The sequence below is a fragment of the Psammomys obesus genome, unplaced genomic scaffold (assembly GCF_907164565.1).
Source record: "Psammomys obesus unplaced genomic scaffold, mPsaObe1.curated_primary_1811, whole genome shotgun sequence".
Lineage (NCBI taxonomy): Eukaryota > Metazoa > Chordata > Mammalia > Rodentia > Muridae > Psammomys > Psammomys obesus.
This window is the reverse complement of record NW_026596430.1, coordinates 2,720,484-2,733,242: the sequence shown is the minus strand read 5'-3', so window position 1 is coordinate 2,733,242 and position 12,759 is coordinate 2,720,484. Positions and strand designations below refer to the sequence as shown.

The 12,759-nt window shown below is 36.9% G+C and overlaps 1 protein-coding gene across 7 annotated transcripts in view; it reads left to right on the top strand.

Annotated features, from left to right (window-relative positions):
- Positions 1 to 12,759, top strand: part of Nrg3 (neuregulin 3) — a 1,183,895-nt gene that overhangs the window by 1,145,140 nt on the left and 25,996 nt on the right. For all 7 annotated transcript variants that reach the window (XM_055597838.1, XM_055597836.1, XM_055597834.1 and 4 more), the window contains exon 5: positions 10,392 to 10,494. In XM_055597838.1, coding sequence (XP_055453813.1) covers positions 10,392 to 10,494 — 103 coding nt within the window. The remainder of the gene's footprint in view (positions 1 to 10,391; positions 10,495 to 12,759) is intronic.

Sequence of the window (12,759 nt, the reverse complement as noted above, 5' to 3'; positions counted from 1 at the left end):
TGACCTAAGGCTCCAGAGTAACTATGCTATGCAGTGCCCTCACTAGAGAGAGAGCAGATCTAAGAAGGAAAGTGAGTTGTCTGGGCTTCATGGAGACAGATTAGAACATCTTAGATACACAATTATACAAGGTATAAAAGAGAGCTTGGAAAGAATTTTCAAACTTCTTGGTGTTTACCATGAGTGCACATGGTTTGGTTGGCTTGTCAGGTATATTATCTCGTTAGGGCTGCTATGATAAAGTATCACAAAGAGATGGCTTCAGGAAGAGAATTCTTTTGGCTTAGTGTTCCATAACCTTGAAGTTTAAGATAAGGGTACAGCAGGCTTGCTTCCCTCAGAGACTGAAGGGAAAACTGTTCTTCCCCAGGGTCTTGGTCATCTTTGATGTGCTCTGTCTTATGGATAGGTCATCCTGAATTTCATCCTTCCAGGGTTCACTCTCTTCTCTCCCCTCTTCCTCCCACCCTTTCTGTGTGTGTGTGTGTGTGTGTGTGTGTGTGAGAGAGAGAGAGAGAGAGAGAGAGAGAGAGTGTGTGTGTGTGTGTGTAAATTTCTCCCAATAGTGCAGTAATGATGAATTAGGGTTCTGTCTATTTGGGTTGTTGAAGCAGTATACTTGGACATGGTAATTCTTTTAATTTACTTTTGACCATGGTAGAGTATGAGAGGTTCAAGGTCAAGGTATATATTGAGGATCTGGAGAAAGTTTGCTCCCTCTGCTTCCTAGAAGGTGGCTGTTTGTTATAGTCTCAAAGATTGGGCATGACAATGTTATTCCCCAAACCTCTTCTGTTGTAATGACCTTGATCCTTTCAGGAGAATGGAAACCTCATAATCAACTACTTTCTGAGGGCCTTGGCTTTTAATATTCTCTGCTAAGAATTGGATCTCAGTGTAAAATTTTTAATTTGGGAGGATGTTAGTATTCCAGTCAGAGCATACCTTATTGAAATAACGTCCTTTTTCAGGTATCAGGGTCTAGTGCCTCAGTATCTTTTGGGGACAAAATTAAATCCATAATAGGCTTAGCTTGGAATTCAAAGATAATTATAGAAATTGACATTTTATTGTAGAGTAGTTAATCTTCTGAAAATATTTTTAAAAGGCACCTTTCTTAGATAAGTGCCAACAATAACAAAATGAATTCTATAAATAGGAAAGTTGGAGGAGGAGACTTCCAGAGGGAAATAATTGGGCTGACTATGGAGCTTTGCAGTGCCTGCTGGATAGCCAAGCCTCTGAACTTGGCTAGTGTACTGGTAATCTCTGAACTATTCTGGAGAGTCTGATGGTATACATTCTGAAGGCCTACCTTCCAGTGTTTAGTGTCAGCTCAGTAAGGGTTTCTTTCAGTTGCCTTCAGGTTCTCTTTTTATCTTTAAATGATTTCTTAGTGAATTTACTAGATCATTTAATTCCATTCATTTTTAGTCATCAAGTTAAAACATGCCAATATCGGTTTCCAAACATTCTAAATATTCATTTTATTCTCCTTACTAAGGTACATTTGCAGCTTTTCTTTAAGTGTTTATCACTTAAGTTAAGATTAAGTTAATCTGTCCCTAAAATTTGTTGATGGTTAGGAACAAAATTCAAAAGGCCTCTTTTATCCAAGAATAATTAATGCCGTAATAGATCTACTTCAATTTAATCTCATCACAATGAGGACATAAAGTCACTCTAACAGTCAAGGAGAGCCTGACCTAAACAGATTAGGAAGATGATTTGATGGATTGAAGCAAGTGTTGAAATTAGGCAGTGATGAATGCTGCTTCAGGCTCCTTTCATAGTATGGCTTCATTAGGAAGCATTGCGATATTATGATGATTTTGCTTCTGTATGTAAACTCTTAACTGCAGGGTCTCACATAATGAATATTTGGATAAGGAGTCCTGGAGATATTGTTAGGCTGACTTTTAGAGTAACAGTCAAAAATAGTCAAGCTTTCATTGTTACCTAGTGTCCACATAGGGTCTGGTTTGCATATGATGAGAATACATTTAGCTAACTATGGATATCATGGCTCCTGTATATGACTACAGGTGTGTGTGTGTGTGTGTGTGTGTGTGTGTGTGTGTGTGAATGTGCCACAGGAATTCACTCATTTCTCTGGGGCTCCTTGTTTGTGTTATTTTCTTTTAATGGGGCTATCACATAAATAGAGCACACTTGTTAGCAGGAACCTATCCATAAAGCATTTACATCTGACAGCTTCGAGCCATCGCTCTTAGTCCATTTAGCTGTGTTTAAATGTATACTCAGCATTGCTCTCGGATATTTTATATGCTCTTCAAGTGGTAAGTTCTGAATTAAGCTTCTCCTCCCACCTTTCTCTGAGCCTCCCCTGTGTTAAGATCGAGCATTGCCTTCTTGCCCCTTAAGGACTTGACTAAAGTTCTCTATTTGCTTCACACTCTCTCCTGTTGTGACTGGTTACTATACAAAGACTTTTACAGCTTACCTGAGCTCATGCAATGGCCTCCCACCTGATTCTACACCAGCTTCAATCTAATCCACTTCAAGTTTATTCCCATATTATAATGAAAAAATATAAAATTAATCTCCTGCTACTCTTCTCAAGTATTTCGGTCACTTCCTGTGATTATAATGACACATTCATTGTGTATCTTGCCCTTGTTACTTCTGTGCTGCTCTGCTTATTCAGATTTCTCTCTGGATTTCTGTATGAGTTGTTGTCTACTTGTAAACAATGCCTGCTATCCATTACTTGTGTCTAACACTGACTTCTAATTTACATTTAACCTCTGTGATGCTTAGCTCTCTGAAAAGATGGAGTTTCCTACAATGCACCTCTGCAGCATTATATACCTCTGTAGAGCAAGCAGTTCTGATTTTCTTTTATGTTGGCTTACTTGTGGACTAAGCCTGCTCCAATGGATTAAAAGCCCACAATGAAGACTAATATGTTTCTTCTTTTCTTTTTATTTTTAACACCAAATGTCATGTCTGCATAGTATTGGCACTGTAGAAAAATGTCACTACATTTCTTACACTAAGGAGATATTAAAGAAATATGGAACACAATGCATTCTGAATAATCCCTGTTTAGAGACAAATTAGCAAAGACTTTGTCCCAAAAGCCATAGGATGAGGTGAATACATCACACCCTGCTGAGTGCTGAAAGTTTCAAAAGGACTCAGGCCACATAAGGGTTAGGCCTCTAACAGAAAGAATATCTTCTCTGCATAACTCAAATCCCTATTGTCCTGATGGGACATGGAGTATGTCCCTTTGGATTTTGTGTGTGTGTGTGTGTATGTGTGTATGTTTGTGTATGAGTGTTTGCCTGTATATAGCTTTGTGCACAGCATGCATTATCTGTAGAGGCCATTATTCCCTGGAACTGGAGTTACACATAGTTGTTAGCTGCCACGTAGTGCTGGAAAATTAACCCTGGTCCTCTGGAAGAGAAGCTGGTGTTCTTAACTACTGATTCACGGTTTCTGTCATTTGTGGTTGTTTCTCTTTCCTTTAAATCAGCAAAGCTTTCTTCTTCATTGACATTTTCTATTATCCTTTTCAATAGAACTTTATTTATTTAGGTGATATTGGGCCTTATAAACTATTTTAAAGAAAAAGTATGTTTTGGAAGCTTCTAGAGTTTAATCACTAGGCTAATAGTATGTGGAACAAAACTATTAATAATACAATTTGAGAGAGGAAGTTCTAAAGTTGAGTAACTTTCAAAAATTATACTAAAAAATGGAAAAGCTTGAACTTAAATGACTTTGGCTCCAAACACCACTTTGTTGACTATAGAAGTCTGATTTGTAATGACTTAAAATGATTAAAAATATTGATATATTTTAAAATGCAGGATGTTTTGCACTTTTTACTTACAAGATTTGACCCATCATGAAGCTAAGTATGTTTTCTAAGATAAATATTACAGTGAAGCCAATTTTTCTGAAAAGTAGCTAAAGATTATTAACTGGCTTACAAGGCATTACATTTTTAAGGAAGTCTCTTTGAAGTTATGCTCACAACACACATAGGTTATATCATTGTTTTCAGTTTGGTGATATAACTGAGGCCTTAAAGACTATGAAGTTGTGATCACCTATTAAGGTGGCCAGAACCAGCCTGGAATTCTGAATTGCCTTCCTCTTAGTCCTTTTTTTGCTATGAATCACAGGCTCCAGCACCATCATCATCACCTGACCACAGCTGGGTATGTAAATTCATTTCAAGGCTTTACTCTTTTAATTTCACTCTTGATTTAAACTCAGAATTGGTTTTGTTGCACTTCCGAAGCTACTTTTGATGAGCTTAAATAAGAGGGAATGCAACTGGCAGATTTTCTATGGAAATCATTCATGTTAGTAGGAACAGCCTTATTTTTTCCATATTTTGTTTTGATGCATCAACCTTCATATTTAAAATTAGTAGTAGTAGTAGCAGGAAGGAGTCAGCTGTCTTATGAAATTCATATTTGTGCTACTGTAGTCATCTTACTACAATCTAGCAAGCTAGAATGCTTTGGGATTATATGCTTCTATGATCAGCTGGGACATCTAGTGAATTCACAAATGTGGAGTAGAAAGGATGACAATTTTTAAGAAGCAATATGCTCACAACAAGATCTCCACGACATATTTTACATCCCTTTACACTGAGCATTCCACATTTAAATTACAAAATGTTCACCCCAGCCTGTTAAAGCACATAACAGTCCCTCCCCATTTATCTGGGAAAACAGAATAACATAAAATTTCTCCTAGGTTTACTTTACATTTTCCAACATTGTAGCATAAATCAGCAGTTAAAATGTAAATGGAGCATAGGGAGGATGGACAATTGCGAAGCATTGGTTTGAGATACACTTTCACAGGACAAAAACCTCGAAAGTATGCATTAAAATAGCCCCTTTCTATGAATGTTTTGAGACAGGTATGATGGGTTTGGTACTGCAGTTGGCACTGCTGGAAGAGAAACTTCATACAACAGGGGTACATTTCACCTGGAACCATTTATGGGCATTTTCGGAGGATCTCAGAAAATTCTAGTGTGAAGAATTATGTTTTTTTGTTTGTTTGTTTGTTTGTTTTTCAGTCAACCCACAACCTGCATTCTGTTATCAATTGCCATCAACTCCAAACACAGCCAGGCTCCCAAAATAAACAAAGCAACAAGTTGGTGCAGTTGTGGGGTATGTTCGGACCAGTATATAGATACCAAGTTTCTATCTGCTCTTACATCATGCTGTTGTGATCTCTGAGGCTTGGAGGGAAATAATTTCATTGTGTTCTCTGTGGAACAACATTCTGTGAATAGGACTTTGGGAATACAGAGACACAGTAAGGAGGTCAGGTTGAGGAGAAACATTCCCTGTACCCCCAACCCTTCCCTGGGAATATCAACTGAAGGGTGGGTGGAGTCAGTGGGAGGTGCTCAGCTCAGGACAGACAGACCAATGTCCAGAGCTTTGGAAAAGTTATTGTGAAGAGCAGTGGTGCTGAACCTAAGTGCATATTAAAGGAAGAGCCAATGCATTCACATACAACTTAAATCAAACTATTTGTGTAAAGACAGAAATGCACATTCATTTTATTCATTTAAGCTGCTGAGGACCATTGTAGGAACTGGCGAAACAGTACGGAGTCAATGAACAAACAAACGAAAAGCTGGTGTTTTGAACCAGTGGGCTTATTGCCATAGTACATGTTTGATATAGTTATATTCAATTTAGGGCAACATAAAATAAAGCATTAAAAGACAGAAAAATATACCACAAAAGAGGGGAGACAACAGCAGGGGTGAAGAATAGGAGAGGGACAGGAAGAGGGAGAGACAGAGAACAATAGACATCAAGATTAAACAGAGTGAAATATCATACATTCTAGGAAAAATAGCTGTTGTCATAGCAAGTACTTCTTTTCATATTCAAGGTTTGTGACATTATTGTTAGTTTAACATGGAAGCCAATGACACGCTTAATAGTGATATTTATATATATATATATATAATGATTACATGTGTGCATATAAACATATATGTATATGTATGAGTTAATTTATATAATTTAGATACATATTGATTACGGTGTGGATTGGAGTTTATGGGAGCATAATTATAAAAAGAACCCAAAAGAGTCTGGGTGTCATTTTCTACTCTGAAAATTCTTTATAGACTCAATATATTTTCTATTTTAATCTGTCCCCTATAATCAATATTTTTATAGATATAACTGAGATGAAATGAACCTTGTCTAAAATGTTTAATATGATACAACATGAAATAATAATATACCAATGAAATGATCATTGAGATTAAAATAATGAACATTGGAATTAAGACACTGAATGTATCTATAAGTTAAATTTTTTCTAAAGTTGCTGTGTAATCTTTCAGCATTTTCCTCTCTGGACAGTAGACACCCATTCCAACTGTGAACAAGTTACAGTTTCTATGATTTTGTATGACTGAGTGTGAACAGCCTGTATCTCTGACATTTCAGTTTGAGCAATTATTTTGAAACTCATCTACTTTATTGATACTTCACTAATTAATATCTCTTTAGTACTGAATAATGTTACATTGTAAGCTATACCATAATTTTCCCATTGACCTGTTTATGGGTGTTTGGCTAATTTATATTGACGATTACAAATAAAGGTGTCTTGTGGACTTGCATACAAAGTAAAATCACCTTTTCATTAAAGCAGAGGAAGTGCCTAGAAATGGGGATGACTCTGTCATAAAGTAGGTACATTCCTATCTCTCTATGAAACTTTTTAAAGTGATAGGTAATATTTATTAAAAATATATTAGGATGTTTGAGAATCATTGCTCTATATTTTTGCCATAGCATACTTAACGTTGACTTTTAGCTATGTTATTAGAAACGCTCGAACCTCATGATAGTTTATTTGAAATTCCCTTATATCTTGTGGATACTTTTTAATCATTCCAAGTTCTTCAGAGATTTTGTTCTCAGAATAGAATTTATTCAAAATCATCGTCTCAAAATTTGGTTGCTTGTTTTCTTAAGTTAGGAGAGTGGCTTATATTTCATGTTGAGTGCTTATTTTCCTAGAATTTTCCCAGACTGTGCTTTTCTATTCATTTTGATAATGACATCATTGCAAAGCAAACACTGTAGTGTGGCTGAATCTATATTATTGATTTGCCAACATTGTTGAGTTTGTATATTTTAGGCTCTAACTTTTCCAAACCCACAATATTATGATCTTTTTCTCAAATGTTTTCTTCTAATTTCATAGTTTGAAAATTTTTGCATTCATGTCTATTAGTTTAAAATTTTCATAGTTACAGCACTTTAATGTTTATTTCTGTGTAAAATGTAAAATTGTGGTCAATAGTCACCTCTGGAACACGACTCTGCTATTCTAACAATGCAGTCTTAATTTTTTATTATGGAAATATTTTCATACTTCTGTAATGATTCAACACATACTTCTGGTTCTCTTATATGTTCCATTTTTCTTTCTCTAGAATTTGGCATTTCTTTGACTGGTATAGCTCTCCTAAAACAGTCAGTCAGAAGATTTTACAATCTTCTGACTTTTTCCTGACTTCAGAAAGAATATTGTATTCACTCTTGATCTTTCATATTTCCATTAAAAATTTAAAGACCAACTTTTCAGTTTCTATAACAACAAAATGTCTCCAAGGAGTTTAGTTTTTGAGACAGTATCACCCTTAATAGCCCAGTATAGCCTCAAATAAAGTTCATTTCTCAACCTCAAGAGTGCTGTAAATACAGGTGTGTGCTAACAAACACAGCAGTTTCTACAGCATTGTACTATCCCATGTTGGGAACATGCCTGGTCTAAGTATGTATCTTCTTATCATGACACATGGGCCTTTGTGTCTATCCTTTCAATACTCTCAGTCAGCCTTCAAATTTTCAACAGAACTTGCATAAGCTTTGTCAAATTTATCTGTGTGTATTTGGGGTGTTATGTGCTGTTATGATGTCTTCCTTTCAAATTCAGATATTTTGTCCCTATTAAGCACATATACAAGCGATATTGTTCTCCCTCCATCCTTCTGTCCTTCAAACATGCTAACTTCATCTGCCAGCTCTCTTAGGTCCTTTGCAGTTTCTAATAGCATGTCTACCCAGATGACTACAATGTCCTAATAGACACATTTTTACTCCCTGACCCAACTGAAATGGGTTTGCTGCTATATTTCCCTGGACCGCGACCAGTAGAAGTGGTGCAAACAGTCATTATTGTCATTTTAAGATCAAAACATTCAGGTTTTCTTAATTTTTATTTATCCCTTATATTTTTGTGCATCCATACAGTAAAGCTACTCTTTGTCAGGGTGAGGAAGTACCTTCTACTATTTCTAGGTTTGGTAAGATTTAGTTAAGGGTAGTTAGGCTTTACTAAGTGTTCTCTCTCTCTCAATAACATTAACAACAACAATAATAGTCTCTGTGATTCACCACTTTAGGAGGTTAAGAAAAAAAAATCTGTACTTACTGAAGTGTAGTGATGATTTTAGACTTTTGGTTTCTTTAAAAACACAGAAATATAACAAAAATGTGCTTTTGTTTGAACCTCAGTTGTAGGGATATAGGGATGCTTTGGATTGTCCACAGGAGCTAACTATGATAGGCCTTGTAATCTAGCAGAAGCATGGTTTTGCCCGCTGCATATAGCTTCTATGATTATGTTACGTTTGGAATTCTGGGTACTTTCCAGATGATATGTAAGTGCTAGAGCCCTAATAGGAGGTTTGTGGTTGGTGGTTGTTCAGCGGGGTGAGGGGTGGAGCGGAGGTTGTTGGTCGTGGTTTGTTAGTAGTTGTGCTCAAAGAAGAAATGAAAGGATTCTCTATTATTCTCTCTCTCTTCTTTCTCTCCCTTTCTCTCCTCTTCTATATTGTGATGGGACATGATATCGGGGGATAAAGGATGGGGAAAAAGAACGCACAATTTAACAAATGTCCAGGTACACTGAGGTGTGCTGCTCAGTAACTCACCAGGAGCAAGTGAGAATGCCCTCTCCTCTAGTACCTTTCAAGGTGACTGGAAAGCACACTGAAGTTTGAGAAAAAATTATTTAAATTAGAGAGGAGAGAGGGAGGAACAGAGGAGAGAAAGAGATGGAAGGAGGATGAGAATGAATGTGCTCGTTTGGGGTATTACAATAGAATGTTGGAATACCTTCTCTGGAGAGACTTCTTTTTCCTTAAGACTTGTGAAATATCTGAGAGTAAGAGACATGTCAGTGGGTCAGATGTTTGAGTAACTTGAAGATGAATGAACCTGGATATGTGAGCTAGTGAGCTGATGACATTGTCAGGACTTGATGCCCATGTAAGAAACCAGATTTTCAGACTTCATCTCTTACAAAATATCTGCACAATAACATAATCTTCTAGGAAAGCTATGAGGTATTCAGGGAGGTGCTATGAAGGTTGCAGATTTCTTGAATTTACATGTTAATGTGTTGCAAATGATGAATGAAAAATACCTGGAAACAGTTGAAGAGAGTTTTTGAGAGCGGGTCAGTAATTGTAATAATCGCATGGGTCAATAACTGTAATAATTGTCAATAATTACACGGTGTTTGTGCTGTTGAAAGAGAGAAATGAAAATTAACAAAAAGTGTTAATTTGCAAAGAGACAGTTCAAGATCTATGGATCCAATGCTCTTGATAAGATGGAAAAATTATTTTAGAGAGCATATCTTCAAAAAGGATTTGAATATAAGTTGTGGTAATTGAAAATGAAGTGTTTGGTTTTGAATTGGTATGTTCTGCGATGCCAAGAGACAAGCTACCACATTGGTATAGAGGCTGATGACAGAACATAGGCACCAGGATGTCTACAGACATGGTGAACGTGATTTTTACATAAATACTGGACATCTTTTTCATGAATAATGTCAATATAAGAGCAATAGAAAGACGAATATTGGATAGATCTCCAAAGAACAAACCAGAATCAGACAACACAGAAATGTGAGCATCACGGAATATAAACTCAAAGTTGTTGCTGGCCCCAGAAAATACAGAGAGACATTCACATTCTATCTCTTTAATTACAGCCCCACCACAGATTTCAAAACATATGCTCCTACAACATTCAGAAGTCATAGAATTCATTTATATTTATCAAGTTGTTATATGTATGAGAGAATATGTATGTGTCCGTACAGTCATCAAAAGGGAAAAAAAAATAAAAGTAGCAGCCAGTTACTGTATAGATTTCTACAAAGAAACTGAAACATAATATCTTCCTCATGTTTTTCTCCTATTCATAACAGGAATAACAACTACAAATGTTGGCTTTGAAAGGCTGCTTCCAGCTCAGAAGTGTGAGATGGAGATCGCATCTTTTGTTCCCCACTAGCATGCATTCTAATTCTGTTTCTCAACTTTACAGAGAGTGAAGACATTTATCAAAGGCAGGTGCTGTCAATTTCATGCATCATCTTTGGAATTGTCATCGTGGGCATGTTCTGTGCAGCATTCTACTTCAAAAGCAAGTAAGACCATTTCTTTGGTGATTAAAGGGTCCTTCTGAAACAAAGCTTTTTTTCTTTATATTCTCACTTTAAGCTCCAGGCAGAGGGATCCTTTGCATTTTGTTCCAGCAGTGATCTGCAGAGAATTTGAGCCTTCTGTGAACCAAAATGAATGTACACAGGCAGTTGTGTTGGAGGTCCTCGGTGTGGAGGAGGTCCTCATAAACTCTTTGTGGGGAAGTCAGATACACACAGGGATTGTCTGCATTAAAGGCTCAGTGACTGGCACTGAAGGACGAACTCTTCTCAGTGTGAACTGGGGTGGGGGTGGGAGACCCTGTGCTGTGAACCTCAACCTCACCAACTGTTATCAGTAGAAAAGAGTTTTCCAGGAAGAAAAACAACTACATAAAAGTATCAGTTTACTTTCAAGCAGTCTTTGCCTTGTATTCTTAAATTTTCAGCCACATTTAATGAAAGAACACCAAAAGTAAGGGGGGTGGGGCACATTGTTTCACAGTTTGGGATATTGCACTTGAATATTTTGTGAATTTCACTTGCCAAGAAACTATCTGCAAATGAAGGGACTTATGGTAATTCATAACGTAGAATTAAAAGCACATTAGAGACATGTAAATGTGTTCATAACTCTGCTTTTTTTTTTATAAACGAGCATGTATGGAATTATTTATGGAAATGATGTCATCTGCACTTAAAATAGCAATTGCGGATCAAAGTGTTAGTCGATTGGATTCTTGACACCTAAGCCATTAGCTCCAGTTTCATGCCTGTGGCCTATCTAAAATCATGGCCTCCGTATAATTATAATTGCTTTTCTTTAGACCCTTGTTTCGCTGTCCATTTTCTCTTTCAAAAATGAACCACTTCACAAATAAATTTCATAATACCTGTCTGTGGATCACACATATCAATTTTTTAAAAGGAGCTACATTTAGGACTTTAAATAAAATAAAAAAATTGGGACATGAATACAGGATTAGTATTTCAGCGAAGTTTTAAAAATGCTTTTACAATTTCAGAATGAATATAATAAGAGTACAGAAAATTCTCATGCACTCCAGGCCAAGTGCCCTGTTATTAGAGTCTTGTGTTAGCATGGTATTCTTGTCACAACAATGTTCCATAATTTTACTATATAACTGAAGTCCATACTTTCAGCCTTCCTTAGTGTTTGACATAACTTCTTACTTGGGCCCTTATCCAGATGCCACGTTACATTTCCTACCGCATCTCTGAAACTACTGTCTGTGACAATGGTGATTTCCACAGATGTGCCCAGCACATTGGGCTCTGTAGTGACTAACCTCTGCCCTGCAGCATTCCAAGTTGTGTTTTTACTGCATTTTTCATGTATTAGTCTACTATATTATATATATTTTCAGCTTTGGAAATAGCAGTTCTAACAGGATCCTCAGGCTCTTTTTATTGCTCTCCAAATGAGTTCATTGGAGCATCCATTTCATGTACTGAGATATAACCCCTAGCTAGAGAGAACTGGGACTTAGCCCAAAGCTCCATGCCTACAGTCATTTATATTGTGTTTCCCATAACCACTCATATATTGCTGCTCCAATCTTGTCTCCCTACTCTTGCTACACTTGGCAGTGCATGCCCTCATCACATAGTATCTCACCAACTGTTGCCAGGACACAATACCGAAAAATGCTCTCAATCAACCTGCTTTGAGATAACCCACCTTTGATAGGATTTTAAAGTGATGCTCTAAAGATGAAACCAAGGTCTTAATTGGTTTTAGAACCAAGCCAGCTTCAGAGCTCCTCCTGGGGCTTGTTGACATATTTACTGAACCACAATCAAGTTTCTCCCATGCCACAATCCCCATTTCTTCACTTACAAAGGTGGTGATACCACACACTCCAAATAAAATTCCTGAATACTATCCCTAAGCCAAGGTCTGCTTCCTCAGAAACTCAGCCTGTGACACTGGAAATGATAAGTGACAACTGGACTGAAGCATCTACAGTTCCAACACATCCCTTTCTAAGGCATTGAGCCAGAGATACCTGTAATTCAGTAGTCTGCTTAATCTGGGTCCTAATTTTATAGAGCTGGTGGCATTCCAGAGTGCGGAGTACAGACCTTGTTCTCAAGGTTGTTCTCAAGGGCAGAAAGTAAAACATTCAGCTGTTGATCATTTCCTCTGTTCCCATTTGCTAATGGGAGAAGGAAATGAAAGAAAGAAAGAAAGAAAGAAAGAAAGAAAGAAAGAAAGAAAGAAAGAAAGAAAGAAAGAAAGAAAGAAAG